Here is a 23,737-nt window from a genome sequence, read left to right as displayed (position 1 = left end):
GGTTGCAGATATTCTAGCACGAAATCAGCAAAACATTCACTTATTGCAAAACGCAGAGAGCCCTGGACACTGATTTTACATCACATTTAGACTCTCTAAAACCAGCTCAATTTAGAAAAAAAGAATTATTATATATTTTTTTTTAACCAGTCAGTGCCCAGAGAGGGGAGATGGTGGTACACTGCAAGTCATGGCCATGTTCTCCTGGAGGTCCTTGAGGCCAGGCTGGATGGGGCCCTGGGCAGCCTGATCCGGTGGGGGACAACCAGCCCATGGCAGGGGGTTGGAGCTCAACGATCTTTAAGGTCTCTTCCAACCCAAGCCATTCTATGATTCTATCATTCTCCATGGTCCCTGCTGGCCAGAGTACGTGGGAGTAAGCAGGGACTGGAGACATTTAGAGCAGCACTGCCTACAATTCTCCCCCTGCCATGAACCTGCAATACACTGCTGCGCAGGAGAGAGGGTCAGAGGCTGCTTGCAGTCACAATGGGCCACAGAAGTGAAGTCTCATCGCTACAGGGTTTTGACACTACCATGCTATGAGAGGGTCTGCATGCATCTGAGAGAGGGCACTGCCCTACATCTGTGTGTGCTAAAATAACACATGAACCATCTTTGGATACTAAGAGCCAGACATGACTGCATGGCCCTCGTAACCCTTAAAAGCCAAGGTTTGAATTACTTACTGGATATTTCTCTTCACAGTAATTTTTGAGTTGAAAAAGCCAGCCAAAACCACCATGGAGTTATCAAACTCCAGATATTTGAATATTTGCCTTTAGGTTGCAAGGGAATGCACAGTAAATAGAAGCAGGATTTTTTAAATAATCACACATTCGGGTGTGAAAATGAGTATTTTTACATTAATAAAACAACCAACAAAAAATGAAACCCCTGGGGTGTGAAATAACCCCGAAACTAAATAAATAAATAAATAGTCAGCTCATGTGAAAATAGCACCAAAAAGTCATTTTCACACAGCTCCAGCTATAACCTTGCTAGGCTCAAATGTAAATGACACATTAGGATTATTTTTAACTATTCCTTCACTAGAATGGTGCAACGGTCGCTTAGTCATAGTCAGCTCTTAGGCACCAAGCTTGCCAGTAGAAGTTGAGCGCAGTATATGGAGCAGCAGGCAGTGGGGATTTCGTTCTATCCTAATGCAGACAGATGGGTAAAGGAATCACTTCAGATGATATTCAGTGATATTCCAGGGCAAGCCTACTCTTGCTACCCACGGCTGAAAGGAAGATTGTCCAGCAACTCTATCTGCATCATGCTGGCTTCATTTACACGTTTTCCACTGAGCGTAGAAACACAGCGATAACGCACTTGAACCAACACCACACAACTTCTGCTGCAGCCACCAAGCAGACTAGGAAAATAAAACAGGAACAACCAGCTCATGGGATAACAGGACAACTGCATACGTATCCTTACTTAGCAGGCACACTAAAATCAGTCCTAGACAATATATTCTTTTCAATTTGTAATACAAAATATACGCAACCAAAGAACAGGCAGAGGTAGTTAGGGATTAGAAAGCATTTTAATTGAACTCAGTTACTGGACAATAAAATGTGCTAGCCACTACTCATGCTCAATGCATTGCACTGTCCATGCCAAAATAATTCGATAGTTTGTCCATGTCTTTTCTTTGTTATTATTGTTTTGTTCTGGAAACCTGCAGTCTAAACACATTTACAGGATGATTAGGCACTGGTTAAGCAGGAGAGAAGCAGACAAATGAAGTACAACACATAGGATCTTCCAAATTATTGAGGCTGTGGAGCACTGTGTATGCTCCCTGAAGTCAGAACCTCACAAAACACTGTCAGAAGCAGTGAGAGTGGTTGTAGTCCATCAAGAACACAGTCGCTGCTCTGTCTTTATTAGTAAATGAGCAACTGCCATACAGAAAGTTGTTATGGAGCATAAAGATATTTGTTAAAGACGTAAAAAATAATCCTAAATTCATCTTCCACTCTACTTCTCTACCTGTGCAAGGTCCTCCCCCAGCATAGGTAATTTTGCTCCTTCCTCTTCAGATATCACTTCTCTCTGAGTTGTTTTGGACTCAATGTATTATTCTGCTGGAAAACAGGATTTGGATACCCATGGTTCAAAACCAAAGCTCTGAAGCATTTTCTTGAATTTAAAATAAAATATCCTGCCTGTTTCTCACACTTATTTTTTTTTTTCTAAAATCAGTTGTGAAACCTCCTTTCCTTCAAGGCCTTTTTCTTCCTTATTTCTTAGCTGATTACAGCACTGTGGGTGGACCAAAACCAGTCTGCAGCCTCTGGGAAAGAATTAAGTCCATCAAAATGAACTTACAACTGAGAATTAATTATATAATCAGTGTGTTACTTCAAATCTTCCTTGCATATCCCGATTTAAGAAACCTTCATTTCTACATTAATTGCCTGAACAAAAACACAAAAGGGGTCTTACAGAAGATTAAGCATGTCAGTGGAAGAAGGGGAAAAAAAAAGCAAAAACCCAGCAAATTCACAAATTAAGTCTTTTGTGTCCAGTTAATGCACATCAGCTTGAACTTCCACATGAAGACACCAAATCTCTCTCTGCCCTGCTGAATGTAAAGTGCTTCTGGATTTTTCTTTCTGAAATACGCAATGGTTAACAAGACAAACATATAAAGGCACAGAAGGGGTTACTGCATTTCTCTGATCTTTTTTCCCTTCCCAGCAACGTCGTCCCACTCCAGACACTCAGGGACAGTTGCAAAAGAAACTCACATGACAACAAAATTGATGCACTTCCAATGACAGAGACTTTGAAAGTGCGTGAAATATGGGGTAGGCCAGGAAGAGCCATCTCCAGCATTAACACATCAATTCATGACTGGTGAGCTACAGTTGTCAGAGCTGGGATTGCAGGGGAAATCATGAAACCTACGGAGGAAGAGACTGAAGACAAAAATTACCAATTGTTTGCTCTGCTCTGCACCACAGCCCAAAGAATGCTACTTACTGCAGCTTCTCTAGCAATGTATTCAGTGCTGAACTGAAAACATGGATGGTAGAGATCTGCTACTTCTTGCAATCATTTGTTTCCATGATTAATAACTGTCATCTTTACAAAAGCTAAAAGCTGCTCCCTATTTTTTAAATCTGTCCTTCAGAGTTTGTTCTGGATACATCAAAAAATTAAAACACAAGGACGTTTTTTCATGCTGTTTTATAAGTGATTTTTTTTTTAAATGTATACGGCACATATCGTATGCACACAACTAAAATTTTAGGCACAAACTCACTAGCAACTTCTAAATACTTCAAACCATTCAGATTCCATATAAAACACTTGCACAAAAAGAAATCTTGCATGCAGCTTTCAAACAAGTGGTATTCATCAGCAAATTTCTGGCATGCCAAGGGAAACTCAATATATAAAGCTGAAGAACACTCGGGGGCAAGGATGAGGAATAAGAGGAGGAGAAAGAATAAATAGGGATTGATACAAAAGGAGGAAGAAAGCGAGACACAGGCCACCAAGTCAGGATTGAAAATGTGGAATTAGAAGAGTCAGTCTGCCTCGTTTGGGCTGGCCTAACCATCAGGATTAGCTTCTTTACAGCAGTTATTCCATTACATTACCACTGCTAAAAACACATCAGGGCAATATTTTGTCAGGATTTACCCCATCCACCAGATCGGAACTCCCCAGTGTATCAGTAGCAAAACAAGACTGACAGAAAGGGGAAAGGAAAAAAAAGCTCAGGCATGCATGCCTTTTAGTCTGCTGTTCTTCTAGGTTTTGAAGAACATGCTGTAGTTATTTAGAGAAAAAGAGATGTAACCAAAGTGGGCTTTCACTTACAACTTAGAAGAGTTGGAAGGGACCGTTAAAGGTCATCTAGCCCAACTTCCCTGCAGTGCAGAGGGACACCTACAGCTGATCAGGTTGCTCAGAGCCTGGTTCAGCCTCACCTTGAACGCAGAACTCCAAACTCAATGCTGTCTGGCAAAACTCGTACCAAATGTCTTAAGGCCAAAATACTCATAGATGAAGAACTTCCAGAACTAGAAAGATTTTACTTGGTATAAACAGGAGACCACTGTTCTCTATTGTCTGCAGGGAACAGTTTGCTAACAGCTTCAGTCCAGCAGCAGAGCGAAGCTCTTGTGGGAAGTGGCAGTCATGGAGTCTCTTGGTAGCTAAAATGAATTCCAGGCAGAGTGCTGAAAATAGTCACCACAGCAACCTTGAACCTGATCCTGCCTTCGATAGGAGCTAAGGGTGGCTGTAACGATCCCAGCAATCTGCTTTGCTGAGTCACTGCAGTGCCCTGAGCTGTGATGTCTGCTGCGTGCTGAGGAGGGCTTCTTGGCTCTTATGGGAGGACAAGCACGCAGAGGGGATGGCTGCCAAACTCTGAGCGATTGCCTTGTGCAGTCCCAAAACTGTGCATCACAGGATCGTTTTGTTTATTAACACCATGCTGCAAATGTGCCTGCCTGGCTGTGGAAATGTAGCAAATCTGAGTGTACTTGAAATAATTACCAAATAGAGGAAATGCAACACATACAGGTCAATTTATGCTCTCAGTTAAAAAGGTGTGAAATCTGGAATAATTCCACCAGAGCCAATAGAATTACTTCAGGCTGATATGAAGGACAGCACCACCAGCCTTAATAGGATGCATTTTAAAAGCAGGGCACAGCATCCTACAGCTAAGTCTGAGGGGCCACTGGCAAAAAGGCCAAAGATGGCCATCTCATCCCTCATTAAGGAGTGCTCATAGGAAAACATAGCACTTTTCTTTGCTTACATTACACAAATTTCATCTGTGCACAGCGGACTAATTCTAAACCAAAGCAGAGTTTAAGATTGTGTGGAGGGGCTTAGGGCAGAACTCTGCTGCTTTCCCTCTGGACAGGTGCGAAATACAGGGGTTTAAAATGCATATTCTGAACTTGTATGCATTTGCATAGAGATATAAAATTACCAGAATCTGGTGATATTACTGCAAGTCTTAAAAGTAATATCAGTAGTCGCAACAGAATAAAACAACATTCAGGTGAGAAACATGTGCACAAGAACTAACAAGAAAGAAGCCTGAATGGAGATAAGAATGTATCGTTCATCTTTTATCTTAAAAGAAAAAAAACTTTGAGCAAAAAAAAAAAATAATAAAGTACTTTCTCCTGGAAATACAGGAGACCTAAGAACAATCGCACGCTGATTGGATTTAAACTACTGGATCATCATCTATAATCTAGCAATTTGGGGTACAGGAGGAAGATAGTGCTATTCATACGCCTGCTCAATTCAAAAGAAATTTTAACAACATTTTACATAGTTGGAATTTTTAAAGGAAATTTTTCAACTCCCTGAGGTTTATGAGCTCAGCGCTATTTAGTATTCCTCCAGAGATTTAGAGGAGTTACGGTGTTGGTTCGCTTACCTGCAGGGCAAGAGGATGAATGTTAGCTTGCATATGTCTGCTAAGGTTTTTATGCGAGGAGAGACATGCAACAGTGTCTGGTATACTTGAAAGTCTTCAGCAAGTCCCTGCTATGAATTCCTCTCTCCCATCACTCCCAAACCTACGGATGACCAGAGTGCTGGTGGCCACGATGAGGAGACAAGGATTGTGCCAAGTTATGGATGCCTATGGATCACAGCATTCCTAAAACATGCCACATTGTAGACTGAGAAATAACAGATCATCTATCTCTCTTCCGGTTTCTGGTACGCAGAAGGCTTTGCAAAGAGGAAAGCATAACCAGAGCAATCTCTGCACTCCGGATGACCCAGAAGTTGATTAGGTTAATAAGAAGCTTGGAGAAAACTTGCCTAAGTAATAACTGCATCTTAAGTGATAACTGGAAACTTTCATTACTTTAGTCAAGATGATTACAAGACCAGATGATTCTGTGTGCTTAGATGTGCCCCATCCTCTGTCTCTGCACTGATCATACCTGGGGCAAGCAGCAGAATCTGTTCCTTAGTATTATTATAGCTGATGGAAGAGCCTAGCTTATTTGTGGTCAGCACACAGGCTCCTTAGGAAGAAGTAAGAAAGAATCCATAATGCTTACTGAAGAGAGAACGGCAACATAAGGGAGTCCACACCTACATAAAAAATGAATCAAGATGTGTTTTTACGACACGATCTTGCCCACAATTTTGTGGAGAAGGTGTGTGATCTCTCTTAGTCTGAACATACCCTCTGTATCATGGGGTATTTTCAAGCCTTTACCATCATTTGTCTTCATCAGTCTCAATGGAAGATGATGAAATATTATTTTGCAATTGTTGTATGGAAGAAAAAAGAATTTAATGAAATTATTTATACTTCCAGAGAATAAAACAATGAGATGATATTGTCTTGTATGACCTTTCCTAAGTATGGGGATACAGCATCTTACACAATAGACTCTTGGTTCATGTTTCAATTACTGACCTTTACTGTGGAGAAAATTAATGCAATTTTCATCGTAATCCACCCGTACAAATAAGATCCATACGGAAGGTTTCCACATGCTGAATCTAACACAAATGGAAAATGTCAGCTGTTTGCTACTGGATGAATTTGACTTAAATTTGTTTGGCTGAGTCTTTTCAAATTGTGCTCGTAAAAGTTGGTATATTCTTGGTACCTATTTCTGAAAGAATATTTTATATTAGGAAGAAGGAATTCTTCTTCTTTGGGGATTTTTGCTGGCCTCTCCTCGCCCCCCCAAAATTAACCCCGAGGTGCTAAACATTCCTTGGAAGTTGTCAATGAACTTGGCTTGAAGTCACAGTGTCATCTAATCCTTTGCTATTACATCCCATTAATCAAGCACAACTATGTTGGCTCACCACCGGATGGAGACCCTCCAAGAAAAAATCAGGGATCTCTGTTGACTTATTTTCATCTCTGATTTTCTTTAAACTCAATTTTTGTTTTGTTTTGGTGGAAATGCAAAGTTTTTTCCAAAAAACTTAATATCATGAGAGAACCCCAAGACTCTTCCCAATCCGGTGCCAGGACACTTGTATTTAACAAAGTAGCTGCCTGCTCTTGAAGCTCCACAGTCGTTGTCAAAAAAAGAAAGCGGAAAAAAGAAAAATAAACAGAAACAGTCAACGATTAGACAACCCACAATCCAAGCTGCATGCAACTTGTCTATACCACTCTACTGGTGGGCAAAAGATGTTTCAGTGATGTAATTTTAAAATAATCCTTCAGACAGTCTGACAGAGCCCAGAGCCGACAGGACAGAGCCTGAACTCCGCATCTAAGATGGAGTGAATCCGAGAAGGCATTCATCCACCGAACAGCTTGTGCCAAAGGGACACAGCTCTCTTATCTCCATGACGGTATTTGGAAAGGGCAGAGGGAGAAACGATGGGGGATTCGGCAATTAAGCGCTGTCATTTAAGACAGATAGTTTAGGTGGAGGGAGTTAATCTGCTCACGGGTTTTTGAACTGAGCGTCTGTGTATTTATAATTTGTAAACAGTTCATCTCTTAGAGGGTGTGTTACAATTCCCAGAAGCATGGTCTGTTATGTCTAACTTGCAGCAGAACCCAGAAAGGCTATGTGTGCGACTGTTTTGATACAACATGATGATAGGAAACAGAAACAGTGGCCTCGTAGACTACGACTCAACTAGCAGATTTCAACTTTGGTTCTTGTATTAGGGAGGAAAAAAAAATACACAGACTTCTTTTTTAAACTACAGCTGTCTGTTTAAATGTTGACATTGCAGTAAGATAATGTCATAAAATTACTTTTTTCTTACACTCCCCAGAGAGCACTGGCCACCCTCAGACTTGGAAAAGTCACTTAGAATAACCTAACGTCCTTAAAGATGTGCACAACATGCTCCAACACTGGGGCAAATACACCCAGGACAACAGGAAGACAGTAAGGCAATGCTGCAAGGTGTGTGGCCTGAGACACACGGAAAGGCTGGCAATTCTCTAGTAATTCTGTGTCCGAATCTCAGACACACAACACTAGTATACAATTAATACAAGTTAGGAATTATTATTGCCGTAATATTGAGATAAAAGCATTATCTCGATAAGAAAGCCTAATGGAGGTGTCCATGTGAGTTGCTTTAATTAGTTCCACCAGATCTCCATTTCCAAGAGCCTCTAGTGCACGAAACAGAGATAGAGACGGTGCTGATTACAGCAAAATGACCGAGCCAAATAATCAACAGCTCAACTCTCAGGAGTTTTGCCAAACCACTGTTTTTAGTTAAAAGAAACCAACAAGGAAAATCACAGTGGAGTTGTTCAGCAGGTGGCAGAAGTGCAAAGTAACCAGATCCATAGTTAAGTGACACAGTTGTGTTTATATGGAGAACCTAAGTCACTGGTTAAACCTGACCTAGAATATTTTGGATTTGCAGCAATTAATTTGTTGCATAGAACAGGAACAGGGGACTAAGTATATTAGGACTGGCTACAGAGAATACATTATACATTTAGGAACCACACAAAAATGTAGGGTCAGCATATGCAGGTGTCTAACGTCGGGTACCCACAAAACAGAAACTATCAACATTTTAGAGATGCAATATTTCTTTGAAAACAATGCAACTTCCATTTAGCAACTTCTGCTAGACACTGGTCTGCTTACTTGACCAATATAACAATGAGAAGAATGAAGTAAAAATGAGAAACTTATTGTGCATTGCAAGAATCCCGCAATTCATCCGGATTGTCTAAACTTCCACTTATAACTCCGATGGATTTTTGTTTGCTCGTTAAAATACAGCTACCACAGAAGAGCAGGTTAAATTTAAACAACTATTCCCATCAACAAGTCTGTTGAGCTTCAATTCTAGTGTCTGTGACCGAGAAGGGTTAAGGCGTACTTCCTAAATGTGGTATTGATTTCCTTCACAATGATCAACAATTTCACTGTAACACTCTTCAAACATAGAATATGCAAGAAGAGCTTATTAACTTAGTACACAATTTGAAAGTTTCACATTGCCTTGTGAACATTTTCTTCCCAACAGCTAATGTTCCTTTGCATGCTGTTGCTCGTTAAATAATTCCTCACCTTTTAGCTCTTGAGTATTTATAGATTATCAGATTCTCCATCTCTTACTTATGTTTTTTCAAGCTGTATACATTAAATTCTCTTAATCTTTCTTCACATGTCATGCCCTCTAATCTTTTTATCATTTGTCACTGTGGTTTGATAAACTTGAAAAAAAATCCAATGAATTTTTCATAGTGAGCAGAATGAGTAAGTATGCTCTAATAAAATGAGGCCTCACCAATGCCAAGTCTTTCTACATTTCAGCTGACAAACTAAAAACATTTTTTTTTTCCAGGCTGTAAAAGAAATGTTGAGAAGACTTTAACCAGTCCTCCACAAATCACAGCAATTCTGGCCTACAGAAATGGAAATGCTGTATAATTTGTTGTAAGCCATTAGTGCAGAATGTTCATCCAACACTCGCAATGGAAGTGATGACGCATTTTACATATTCACCTTGTTCACCCATACACATACATACACTGGCACATGAACCCACGTCTTATGATTTCAAGCATACCCTGGGCACTCCACAGATTCAAATGAAGTTCACAGGTCTCATGCAGGTCATGCCATTATTGAATGTTATACAAAACAACCAGCATTCTCAAACTTTCAGGTTTGCTGATCAGCAAACAGGTAACAATTATTTTCCCAGATAAAACAGGTAAGGAATGCAGATCTCATGGAGATAGCACGGTTAGTTTGTGTTACGCCCACTTTCCTTCTGATTCTAGCTAAAATACCATGAGATATTTTTACCTTATCTTCCTCGTCGTCATCTTCATCCAAGCCCATAAGCTCCTGCAAAAGCATATCTCCGTATTAGAAAAAATTACACTTATTTCTCATTGACAGGCAATGTTCAAAAAGCTTGATACTCCCACAGCATTTCATTACACAGTTTTCTCCCACTTCTATTGCAAGTCATTAACAAATCCACAACTTTCACCTTTCAGAAATAATGTTTAGCAATCAAGGACTTTTTTTTTGTGATATCCTGAACAAAGCAGGCAATACCCTATACAAATTTTAAGTCTAAATAAAGCATTAGTGGTTGTGTCCTGTCATTTGAAGGCAACAGGCTTTCAAATTCATTGTCAACTTTAACTAGCTGTAAGCAGCTGTGTTCTTAGTCTGACAAATGAACCAGTCAGCATGTCAAGGCTGAGGACTCTACACTCAACTTGTTCCATCCTCACTGTTACAATGACTGCTCTCTCCCTTTAGGGCCATTACCGAAGCATTAGATTGTAGAAAATACATTAGTATGAATATAATCAATCTCATGGTTCATATTCAGATTCCTATGCAGCATTGTTCCCTCCCTTTAACTTCTTCACTTGACAGGCAGGGAAGGAAAACAAAAGACTTGCCTATGGCTTGAAATTAGGAGTGATTGGGTTTTAATTCAGGTATTTTATAACCTGAGCCTTTAACAGGGTCCTCCAAGTTTTTCTCGGTTATTTAATATTTGAATCAGCATATTGCAAGTTTTCTTTTTTTGCAAGCATATTGCAAAAATGTGACAAATCAACAACAAAAAATGTTTGGGATTTGTTTTTTTATTTTTTCTGCCAGAATAGTTGCAACTAGTATTCAGAAGGTACTGAGAGTTCAGATATCCCGGTTTACTCCCGCTCTCTGCTGTACCCAGCGTAGCTAAGTTAACAGTGATCATGGTTTATGTTTCTGTAGAAGCTGCCATCTGTAAATCATAAAGCATTTTACCAACATTCATGCATTTAACGTCCTGGCAATTGGTTCATGCCTACAAGGTTAATACTGTTATCTCCATTTTATAGCACAGAAATTGGAGTGAGAATATGAGGTCCTCTTTTCCAGATACTCTTGTTCTCTTTCTCAACTATACATGAAAAGTACTTTACTTCACATGTAGTCAAGGTCTAAAGAAGCAAAAAAAAAAAAACATAAATAAGCAACTGGGAAAAAAGCACTAGTATTTTGAAAAAAATAACTTTCATCATCTGCAGGACAGATGTGACTAGAGGTAGCACCTGATTGTCTATTTCTGACCTACAGACGGTTAGAATCATAGGCACACATAAAAAAGAAATCAGGTAATATTAAAGGCACTTTGACGACTTGTTCCATATGATCCCAATCCTGCAAAGCACTTAGGCAGACGTGTAACTTTCCTTATGCAAAATACACCCCTGAATTTCACAGCATCACATTGCTCACAGGATGTGTGACCAAAAAGGGCCAACTTTCTTGTTCAACTTTCTTCGCTACTGCTTAACTTGGAATTTCAAATACGGTCTTCTAGTAGCATCCACCTGAATGATCTGATGTGCAATCTTGCTGACTTGTGTGAGACTGTCCTCATCTGAACATGCAATAAACTCACCACAGCATGAGCGATAGGTGTTGAATGTTAATCTCTGTGTACTTTTCCTAGGCAACCAAGTAGGATTTTGTATTGCCTTTTGTATTTAAAATAAAACAATAAAAAGAAATGTTTGGCTGAGATTCTCCCACATGAGAAGTCCTCATTTCTTGATGAAATAAAGTAGTCCCTGGAGACATACAATATTTTTCTGTGTTATTCTGGACTTAGAAAAAAGTGTTTTTCTTACCTTTTGTCTTCAAACCAAACCTACATCCTTGTCCTTATAGTACAACTTTCCCTGTGTTCCAACAATCCTTCCATTTGGAAATGGATCACAACTGAACTAGAAGCAACTTTTGTTGCTAAAACTAATACAATAGGAATCGACTTCTTTTTAATCCCACGATACAATTTCTCTGTATCAAATTCAAGCAATTCATTTGTGTAAAGGTAGCCTTTAGGGGTACAAATGCCAATCATCTTTTTATCAGAAGTTATAAGAGGTAATTCAGCCTGTATTTTGTTATTGTACTTGTAATACATTTATAAATGGAACGTAATGGGAATCCACAAATTTATCCTCTACTTTCATTGTAATTATAGTTACAGAAGTAAAGACGGTGGTCAACATCAAACAGAGTTTCATACCTCAACATGTGCAATTTGCAACATGTAATTATTTTTGTATTGTGAGCATTTCTATTTCCTAAAACAAGTGAAAGAACTGAGGAGTAACTTTTACAAAAACTATTTGTCATTTAAACTGGGAGGCGAGGAGGAGGAGTAAGGGTTTCTTCTTGAAGTTTCAGATAACAGGACAAGGTTTAAAAAACAGCTAACCTCTATTTCAGCTTGTATTGACTTTCCTCTTCTGTGAATCACGAATCGTCAGGGAGATGCAAAGTGTAAGAGCAGTGGGGGCACGGGTTTTGGGGTCTTGTCACTTTCCAAGTCCTTCTTAGTTCAACAGAGTTACAAAATAACTGCAAATATTTTTAAGTGAAATTTCCCTCCTACACACTGTCTTGTCTTCTTCCCCGTGCTATACTGAATGGCTTTTTGCTTGAATTGAATCAAGAAAATTGAGAGGGTGGAGAACTCTTTTCAGTAACTTCAAAATAAAAATGTTTAGCTGCACAATTAGATTAATACCATTAAAATGCACGACATTTTGCTGAAGGGCAAATTCAAGCTGGGGCTGTCAGAAAGTTTACTGCCATTTTACTTGCCTGGGCATCTTGGGTGTTGTTGACCTTCCCTGTTCTGACGAGTGAGAAGTTGTATGCAAAGAGCGCCAGTAGAGCCAGAGGCAGCATGTACAGTTCCACGCTCCATACGGTGACCACGAATACCTGGGAGAAATAAAGCAACAGAAAAGAACACATACAGGTGTTTAAAGAGAATATGATACCAGAAAGCCTTTCAGCCATTATCCTGCATCCTTGAATCTCTGCTAACCTCATTCATTTCTTATTTGGCAAAAAAAAAGAAGTCTGCTTGAAAAGCATACTCGTTCCATTCTGTTTGAATCCATTAGGCTGCTATTTGTTTGCTTCTCCTTCCCTTTTTTTGGTGAAGTACAAATCCATGAACATAAGGTTGGTCCACAGGCATTGTTCAGTCCTTCCTGGGACTTCCTCAAGCCTGAAAGCTTTGTCATTAATGCTGGCACATAATAGACGCACTTAAACCTGTTCCACTTCATCAAACCCTAATTGCCAGAAGGTCTTTCACTGACTAGAGAAGAGTTTCTTCCTCTTGTGCAACAGGAGCCATCCACCTCTTCAGTCAATCCAGGAGAGACTGCTTAGCAAATGGAACTTCACCATTAATCCACTTACTCTTCTTGGCACAGCACTGCAAAGACCTTTGAGGGTGCAAGGCTCTCGGTTGCATGTGACGCTTTATTTTGGAAAGGAATCCAGTAATTCTATTCTCAATTCCCATACACCTGCCATTTTTCACTAAAGCGAATTCTGATTTCACTGGTTGCTTGGGGCCTCTTTACCCAGAAAAGGTCTGAGTTTGTGCCTTTGGAGCAGTATCTGATAAAAACCACTAACAGCACAAGTAGAAGGCAAATCTGTGGTTCTTTTCTGCAAACTGGATCAGCAAAACATGTAACCACTGCTACGGGGATTTAAAAAGCATTTAAGGTTTTTCAAAAATATGATACCAAGCCGAAATGCAATCTTATCTTACAAATACCAGTGATATGTGAACAGACTCCAAACTTAGTGGTTGGAAATGCAAGTTAATAAACTAAATCCAGAACTGTCATAAAATGCATGTTGTGATCCCATTTCCTTTTCTATTCATACACAGCGTTTCCAGAAGAACTGACTCATGCCAGTAGTAACTTTAAGCTAAATTTTAAACAATCTCCCTTAGAGATTAGGCACAAAAACATTTATCAGATTTTTCTTCCCACAAAGGAATCTCTGAAATGATCAGAAACAAAAATCAAATTTTTAGAATAATACAGGTAGGTGAAAGTGAGTCAGATCCTCCAGTTAATGCATCTCAAACTGTCATGAAAGAACAACTATGGGCGATCAGAAAGCCAAATCTCTATCTCCTTGGCCTGTCAGACTCTGTATAAAGGTAAGGCTGGCATTTGCAGAACAGGCTGTTTATGGCAACATATACAGTGCTATGGACCGCAGAGCCTAACCACACCACACCAAAACACTACTTCCCACTGCATTCCATGGGGAAAATTTACACCGTTACAGAAAATCAGCTTCCGTAACTTTTAAAGAAAAATTCTTGCCTGATATCAGACAATTGGCCAGTTCGCATCTAGCAGGGGCCCAACACAAACCGAGACAATGACCATGTACATAGCCCTGCCCAAACAGGGGCTGCATTTTCTAGAGCAAACCTGATTTTATGCTATCTGTTGCTATGCAAGGACTTAGATTGTCATCTTTTTCTTGGATTTGGAGGTCAGTAAAACAATATTCGAGATACACACATTGATAAAGTGAGTTGACATCCACGCAACATATCCCCATACTGCTGATTTGCAGCACAGGAACTTAGAAAAGGATCATGTTTTAATTCCTTTTTTATCATGCTCTTCAACACTTTTAAAAATTAGATAATTATACTAACAGTCAAATTGTATACAAAAGCAAGGTAAAAGAAACAGAAGAATGCTGGCCAAGAAGGTAGGGTACTTGAACTCTCCTATAGGAGTCTCCAAAAACTATGGTATTTCAAGATTTAAAAAGCCAATTCTTCTGAAGTTATTCCAGCTCCCTTAGATGAATCTTTACTTGTTTTGTAAGGGAAAGTAAAGGTGATATCAGCTCTTGTCCTACCTCAAATATCATTCTAAAGAATAAGTATCCGTTATTGCGAATATCTCTCTATATATATATCTTGGATATATAGAGATAGCTAAAAACAGAGGCACACACAAATATACATCTGATCCTTACGAAAGCTCTTTTAAAGAAATTCAAATTGCTAGGTATTAATTCAAAAAATTTGCTTCAACATGTTGGAGGAGGTTGTATAGGCATCATCTCCCCAGGGTCTACATGAACTCACTCTTGTCTTAGTGCAGCAAAAAGACTCCACCAGCAGCCAGCTATGCTGACTCCTACAGGAGTCAATGAAGCCCTTGAAGAACCTTTCTTCATTCATTCAATTGCAGGACTTGAACCAATTTTAGTGCATCTGTCACCATCCTATACAAACATCACTCCACTCTGTTGCAAGTATAATACAACCTTGCAATCACAGGTCATTTAGGCAAGATGCAAAATCAAGACCTTGGTGATTTTAGATCCAACAGTATATTTTGTGTATTATTAAGTTTCAGACCCTAAATAAAACTTAAAATTTAATGACAAAATCTCAGTGCAGGCTCAGTTGATAGCTGAGGCATACTGTTGCTTCCTTTCTAACGCTGACTGGTTATCAGCTGCTGAGCTGTAATTCAGACAGCGACACTCTGATAGAGCTCCCACACCTACTTAAGAAGAGCTGCTTTACTGTTACCATTGCAATAGAGGCAACTTTCATTACTGTAAGACAACACAGATACAAGACAAATTGAATTAACTATTCGGAAATTATTTAGCTGCGGAGGTATGGGAAATGATTGCCGTGAACATAAAGTACATAATAACAGTTCAGAGGGTGTTTATACAGTAAACAGAAATATTTCTGCATCCTAACAGCCTTTTCCAGCAGTTCTATAGCATCTGCCAGCAAAGCAGTTCCTATAGAAGCCCAAATCCTGCTTTTTCAGTTCTCATGTAGCCCTGGAACACCAAGTGCAAGGGCTGCTCCAAAAATAACGCCTCCTATTGTATGATGTCGGCCCACGACATAAGAGGTGGATGCTTGTGACGTGGCAGTAGAGGCTGAACCTTCCCACCATATTCCATTACATTTTGTTGCCGTGCAGTCTGACAAAACAGCATCTGACATGGAAGTGCATATGAAGCAAAGGTGTGTCACTGAATTCCTGCAATGCAGAAAAAAGTTACACGCATTGACATCCACTGACTCTTGCAGAACGTTTATGGAGACCAAACAGTGGATGTGAGCGCAGTGAGGTGGTGAGTGGTACATTTCAGCAGTGGTGACAGCAACATGAAAGACAGCCATATTCCAGATGGCCATGCACAGCTCACAGCTGTCACACCATGAAACAAAGAGGGACTCGAAGTCCACACAAACTGGCAGATCATGACCAGGGAACTGTGTACGGAGTTGGATATTGGCTTCAATGTATTGGAAATGATGGTGGCAACATTGGAATATCACAAAGCTTGTGCCAGGTGAGTCCCACAAATGCTCACACAAGAACAGAAAGAACACTATATGCAAGTTTGTATTTCCTCCCCAGCGGCATTGGGGAAAAAGAGCTCCTGCATTATCCCGCTTAAATTATTTTGTACCAAAACCTCTTGTCAAAACTCAAGAATGGTTCAGCTGCTGACATATACAATAGCTACTGCAAGGATCAATATATTCCCAATTCCTATTAGGCCCTAGCCTATCTTCTTCCTAATACATAGGCTGGTAGGGGAAATCATTAACAGGTTCAGACCACTTGCTCAAGTTCACAGAAGTCAGGGACAGCATCCAAGAGCCCCCGTTGCAAACGATCTGGTTTTAACAAACCATACTTTTATTTCTTCACATTTCATATCATCGTTAGACCAACCTCTGTCAAACGTAATCCATGACATCACTGACACCTTTTGTGCCTGGATTCATACTGTGCATGAGAGAAGTTAAAATGACAGCAGCCGATTTCTAAAATAAAAGTCAACAATCAAAAACTAGCTCTCTGTGTTACATCTTCTAATGCAATTTGAGAATATAAAACCCTACTATCGAACTGAACTATTTAATTCACGACATTATAAAACAATTATCAGAATAGAAGCAGAAAAAAAGACAAATCTGGAGGAAAAAAAAGAGCTCTTGACGCTAATATTTAGACTAGAGTTCTACCTAGAAGAGAACAGCAACATCACAGCCTTGGAGAAAGGACCACTCGATTTCAGCTGATTAATGTGTTGCTATTTCAAAGGGCCTAATAACTACAAGTTAAAGCTCTGGAGGTTTGGAAGCTGTTTCATCTGAAAATCACTGAAGAGGGGTCCAACTGTTCCTGTCAAGAAGCATGGAGTTTGAACAACCACGAGAGTGGCCCTTTTGACAGCAGTACAAAAGATGAGAGAAGGCAGTCTCAACTGAAAGTAAAAACAAACCTTCAGAAACACATTTCAAATCTGGTTTTTCTGCCCCTCTGGTTCCAATTTAGGATCTGACTATTAGGAACAGATTTTAGACGGGTGTCTACTAAAGTATGCCCATAAAACATTTGTCACCAGCAAACCCACAGTCATGGGATGGAATAGTTTTAAGAGGTTTAGAAACCTAGCATGGAATGGGATTTTCTATGTATTTTTTTCTACATATTAATTATATCTTCTTTTTTTTTTTTAACTAAAAAAAGGACATTCTTGGCCTATAAGTCTTTCTAGAGAAGTAATAAATGCTATGTTGCTGAACAGAATAATTCTTGAAAAACAGCAGCGATGGGAAAAGGAGAGGGATGCATTCCATCAGATGGAAAAAATAAAGTGAAAGGAGATTAAATGCATGCAAGGAACCTATGGTAAAAGGTTATTTTCTCAGGCAGCATAGGCTCCAATGCTAATGAAATGCCTCATCAGTGGAACTGTGAAAAATATTATTTGAAACTTCAGGTTTCAAAACCACACACAATTTGACTGAAGTCTAAATGACTAACAGCTTTGTCAAAAGTTTCCTTGCAATTTATAAACGTGGTTTATGCAATTCATGAAAAGTCAGGAGAAACATATGAGCTAATGTTACTCCAAGTTACCTGTTTTCAACCAAATCAAAACACTGATTTTGATTTGAGGCACAGAGAGACATTCCCCTTCATTTATAGGGAAGAGGAATTGGATGTCTCTAACTTATCTCAAAGTCACGCAGTCTTCATGCACACAAAAACGGACTCCGAACGCCCCAGCATTCTTTTTAAGCTTTCAGTCCCTCTACCCCAAAATACAGGATATCAGCCAATGACATAAGGCACTGGCTCCCCAAAAGGGCATTCAAATCCCTCTGAGGCAATAAGCTTGTCAACAACAAATTATTTCTGACAGATACTTATTCCTGCTCTTTGAAAGGGAGAGTAAAAGAGTTGAAGGGAAAGTGGACGGATCTACTTAGAGCAAGAAGCTTGGCCGTATGCGTGCGCATACCTGCATACACTGAGGAATCTCCTCGAGATAACAGACATTATAGGTGCACTACCACGGTGCTGAGCCCACGTAATGGAAACCAGAGCACAGCACGCGGAGCCACGTGAATGCAGTAACCATCTTTGTGATCATGGAACGGCGTGTGCGTTTGATGGGGAAGAATACAGAAAAGGAAGTTTCTAGCAGTTAAGGAAATTAGTCTAAAATAGGTCCATATTGAGGCACAGCAAATAAGGGCTGAATATATTTTCCAGTGAAGTACCCCTCCCAAAGATTTTGTTTTTGGAAGATTCTCTTCCAAAGTTGCACTCCACCATCTTTCCTATTATCCTCATTCCATAGCACCTTGCCATGCCACGCTCAGCTGAGAGCACCTACTGACCCGAGCCAGCACTCAAGTTGGTGGTGAGCAGAGTCACTCCCTCCTTGTGATGCAGTAACAAAGAACGTGGCAGGAAGAGAAATTATGCTTAAATAAAGCAGCACCACTGTCAGAAGAAACCTATTTACTTTAGATTCAATTTGCTTTTTGTGTCCCCAGCAAAAGAACACAGAGTATCTCAACAGCGGTACAGTACATGTGTTCCATTGAGTTGGGATGACCAAAATCAAAAGTGATGTAAAGGAACGGAGGTCATTAAATATTTATGTCACGTTACAAATAATCCCTGCATTGCTCTACACATCTCATGTGTACAGCTTGCATAGAACTTGCTAATTTTATGGCTATATCACAAAGTTTAGCTCTTCTCCATAGGTATACTACTGCAAGGACAAACACTATTAGAATGCAAAAAAAAAAAAAAAAAAGATGACAAAAGTTCCACCTAAACACCCCAAAGCCAAATCAGAGCACCAGACTGCATGTATTAGATGCATGTCACAGCACAGAGCTGAAGATTACAAATAAAGGGTTTGCGTATGCAGCACACTTTGCTACCACGCTACTCATTTTTTCCAGAAGATGCCTTAGGTAACAGAAACAACATGGCTATGTTTGCCCACATCAGCCGTCTGTGTAGGCTGAGAGAGCTGCCAAGCCATGTCCTGCTGCCACAGCCAGATGTTCTGCCCCTGCTTGTTCCAGCTGCAGCCCACTGAGAAAATGGCTGCGAATGGTACTAGCAGGAGGTGTCTGATTTGTGTTCAACGACTGACGTTACATATGATGATGCAAGAAGGAAAACGAGTGATAGAACAAAGCCTTTGAAGTAACGCACAAGGACTGGAACTGTACTCACGAGGATCAACGTTTTAAGACTGGTTTAAATACCCAAAAAGAAAAAAATAAACAATGTTCCCTACTTTCAGCAAAATAAGATGTGAAACAACCAACAGAAAAACCAAAAAATTCCCTTAAGAACATACAAGAAATCTCATACTACCCAAGTCAATGTGCAGTAGGGCCTTCTTTTATTTTTTTAATCACTGCCTAGTTTAGATTCTTCAGGGGGAACGCATTTTCTTTGCTGCTGCTAGGAAGTAGAAACTCATTTGTGTTTTAAATGAAAGCTGTGACTCATGTGCAATCACAGGATTCCAAGAAATGGAGCTTACAGAACAGCATGCTATTCTGCAAAAGTCGCAGTGAACTCAGAAGAGCTGACAGTATTATGGTCTGTTCTCCACCATCATCTTGGGACTCTGCTGTTGCAGCTCAACCAGGGAAGGCTATGATGGTAGATTTAAGGCTACCTGACTGCAAACACAAAACGTCCACGCTTGGATAATGATTTACTTTTCTGTCATTAAGAAGTCCAATGGATTTATTCTTTATTCCTAACAATGTCTGGAATAAGAATGAGAACTAAACATGAAACAACAGCACCCCACCCAACACCACCTAAAAGCAAAGGAAAGAAAAAAAAGTGGTTTCTCTTCTTTTTTTTTTTTATTATTTTTGTTACATTAATCAGATTAGGCTGCCTAGGAAATTAAAAACAAGATCCTTAGAGATCTTTCTTTAATGAGGGGTCAGAGAAGAGCTGCTTGGTTCGAGTTTATTGCACCAAATTCATAATATCTCTTAAGTTTGTAAATTAAAATTTCATGGAATCACAGAATCATGAAGGCTGGAAAAGACCTCTAAGATCACCCCGTCCAAGCACAACCCATTTGCAACATGCCTGTTAACCACATGTCCTTCAGCATCACATCCCCATGGTTCTTCAGCACCTCCAGGGACAGTGATTCCCCCACTCCTGGGCAGCCTGTGCCAATGCAGCACCATTCTTTCTGAGAAGAAATTTCTCCTAATATCTAACCTGAACCTCTCCTGGCACAACTTGAAGCCATTACCCCTTGTATATAATCACAGAATGAGTAAGGTGAAATCATTTATACGTTTCATTGCAGATATCTGAAGACTATCTGCCAAATGTCATCATGGACAACTACTTTCAATACCAAAAACTGTGTCTGAAGGAGGCACGCTTTTTCCTTTAAGACATTAAAACCCCAAAGCATACCAGCCCACCACAAGTTCTGCAGGATGCCTCCGAATAATCTTCTTGTGGCTGCGCTTCCTCTTTATCCCTAACCCAAAAAGAGGGTAATCAAAACAAAAACAAGCACAACACCAGTTGTTTGAGGGTTCTATATTTATGTATGTACAACAGTTTTAGAGTAGAAGACTTCAAATCTTTTCAGGCTGCAGACACTGAAGAAATAGCTGTTTGCTAGCATGCTGACTGCTCTAATTTTTCCCTCATGTTTTATCTATCATATTTTACATTTCCTGAGCCAAGTAAAATACAGTTAGAGACCCTCAAGCAATGAAGCTTAAAAATGGAGGGGGGAAAAAAAAAAAGAAACAGGGAAAAATATATTACAACAGTTTTCTATCTTTTAGGGTAGTCCACTGGGAGCGGGTCAGGAGAATAAATCTGCATGTTCTTTGTTAAGGAGTAACTATGACAGACAAAGGCAATGGAGGAAGATCTTAAAAACAAAGGGGAGGGAGGCATGCCAAACAAAAATTTGCTGTTTTATATTGTAGCTAAATGAAACGGTCAATTTTATCTCTAATGTTTTGGTTTGTTTATCAGTAGGGTTATAGCTTAAGAATTACTCTCAATCAGAAAGTTATGATCTATTTTCAGGGAAGACAGGCATTATGTGAGTTAAAAGCCTGATCCTATAGTAAATAATTCTTCCAACAAGTGTCAGAAAAAATATCTGTGCTCTTTAAAAGGAGAAAAAAATGTAGGTTAATTTTATTTATTCTGGATAGGGTGAACACCTTAAAAGGGTCAGGAAAAAAAATGATCATTAGCTAAGCTGATAAATGTCCACTTACCTTGGAGATGTATTTGTTAACACGGTGAGAAATACTAGCTGTAGGGGTCAAATGGTGACGTAACTGTACAGTAAGTGTAACAGGATTCAGTGGAAGCCTTCTGTAACTTTGGACTATCAACACTGGGTTACAGTTGGTAGCAAACGACACACTTAAGCAATACATTTAAATGACTTTAATGACTTCTGCATGTTCACGGTGTATATTGGAACTAAATGAGGAAAAAAAAAAAGGACTCTCCAATAAAGCAAGCGTATTTAATTAGACTTAATTCAGAATACAGTGGCAGGAGGATCACACATAGCATTACTTCCTTGGCAGTCGCCAACTACGGCATGAAAAAAAACAACAGGCTGCAGTAAACCATATATGGAGGTGCTTGTACACAGAAATCACAGAACCATTAAGGTTGGAAAAGACCACTCAGATCATCTAGTTCAGCCATCAACACATCACCACGATGCCCACGTCCTTCGGTGCCACAAATGTTTCAAAACTGCCTGGCACCCTTTTCCCAAACACTCTCGGCCCCAGTGATGTTTCTAGACTGAAACAGAACAGAAGGAGCAAAGCACTGGTTTTGGTTTTTTGGTTGTAGGTTTTGGTTTGTTTTGTTATGGGGAAGGGAGATGTTATTTAAGTAAGAGAGCAAAAACTGTAGCTGAATCCCAGCCCTCCCCACATCTCACTTGCACGCTGGATACTCAGAACAGAGAGAGTGATTAAAACACACTTACATAATTTTTACAGGTTCGTAACCTTCAGAGAGACAAAACTGCTGCCTTACAGAACAAATGCATGGAGATGGCTGGGGTACCCTGTGGAATTACATCCTAAATATGTTGTGATTGTAAGTCAGCAACAACAGCAGAGATGCAAAAAAAAAAAATCCTAAGCATCGTCAACATGATTGTCTAATAGAGATTTTCCCCTTACAGACCTAGAGCATCTTGCTTTCCAAAACACACAACAATATAAGGAAAAAAAAAAATTTGCAAGACTCTTGCAATTTCAGGCAGCTGTTCAGGTAAAACTAAAGCCAGAAGATTGTTTATTTTAATAAAGCTATTGTATGTGCAGCTCCAAATTAGGAATGGCAGGAGACCAGGGGATGCCTAAACCATCACCACCTGTTTGCCCTGAAAATCAATTAAAGTCACACTATCGCAGCAATCCCTTCTTAGCTAATAAAAGTTATACAGCTTCAACGTGCGACTTGAGGTGCTTTGTGGGAATGCGCCTGAAATCCAAAGCCTCAGTCTCGTGTTACTTTGATAGTAAACACAGCTATGAACTAACCACTGTAAAACTTGCCTTTTTCGGGTTAGAGAAGGTGTTAAGGGAAAAGAGATCCTGAACTGCTGTTTTGATGCAGTGGATTGAACTAATATTCAGTAAACTCTAACAATCCAGCAAAGAACATTATACAGAGTTTTAAATCAGAGAAGACTGAAGTCCTTTATAACACATTCCTGTTCAACATATTCCACGCTGCAGAACAGATCCAACTTTACAAGTTGAAAGCAAGGGCAGCAGAGACATCCCAAGTGTTTTAGTAATTAAACGAATATGCATAATGAACCATATGCCCAAAGGGCCTGTTCTTCATGTGGGCCAGATTTTTGTTTGAATTTTTAATTTTTATATACAGATGAAACATTTCATGTAATATAGCAACAGTGCAAAGGAACATGCTATGCAGGAAAGGAAAGAGGAACTACCCATGTGAGAACGACCAGAATACACTTGATGAATTCTGCTCCTCAATTTCCGATTCAGAGCCAAGAGGGTTTTTTATTCAAAAAAAAAAAAAAAGAAAGAAAAAATGCTTTTCTCCTTTGAACAGCTGTATTAGTCATCTGCTCCGAGTCTAGAAAAGATGCTTTAAATATATATATTTATATAGGTCATATTTATACATTTTTATGTGTGAAATAGATTGTGTACAGCACAAAACCATTGACACCATCAGATTAAAAAGCTTCCAATCCACAGGAAAGAAAAAAACCTAAAGGATGGCTCTCTTTTTGACAGGAGCTGTGGTGTGGTGGGAACTGCACCATAACAGCACACACATCTGTCTGTCAAGCAGGCCTGGATATAATTTTTTTTTTTCTTAAAGATGGGTGCAATTCCCCTCTTGTTATAATAATGTTACTCTACTGTGAACATTACGATATCATGGCTTTGTTGCAGAAATATTACACGTTCCAGGTTCTCCTGGGGTTGAACCGTGCCTCTCCTCTCCTAGTCACATACATCCTTTCTCATCCCTTGCTCTTAAAGTGCAAGAGAA

The 23,737-nt window shown here is 39.6% G+C and overlaps 1 protein-coding gene across 3 annotated transcripts in view; it reads right to left on the bottom strand.

The window, feature by feature from the left end:
- Nucleotides 1-23,737, bottom strand: part of MCTP2 (multiple C2 and transmembrane domain containing 2) — a 117,622-nt gene that overhangs the window by 10,363 nt on the left and 83,522 nt on the right. For all 3 annotated transcript variants that reach the window (XM_021407429.1, XM_021407428.1, XM_021407430.1), the window contains 2 exons: nt 12,606-12,728; nt 9,786-9,827 (listed from right to left, as the gene is read on the bottom strand). In XM_021407429.1, the coding sequence (XP_021263104.1) occupies nt 9,786-9,827; nt 12,606-12,728 (165 nt within the window). The remainder of the gene's footprint in view (nt 1-9,785; nt 9,828-12,605; nt 12,729-23,737) is intronic.

The sequence above is a fragment of the Numida meleagris genome, chromosome 9 (assembly GCF_002078875.1).
Source record: "Numida meleagris isolate 19003 breed g44 Domestic line chromosome 9, NumMel1.0, whole genome shotgun sequence".
Classification (NCBI taxonomy): Eukaryota; Metazoa; Chordata; class Aves; order Galliformes; family Numididae; genus Numida; species Numida meleagris.
Note: the sequence above shows the minus strand (reverse complement) of the source record. Positions and strands in the feature narration are given on the sequence as shown.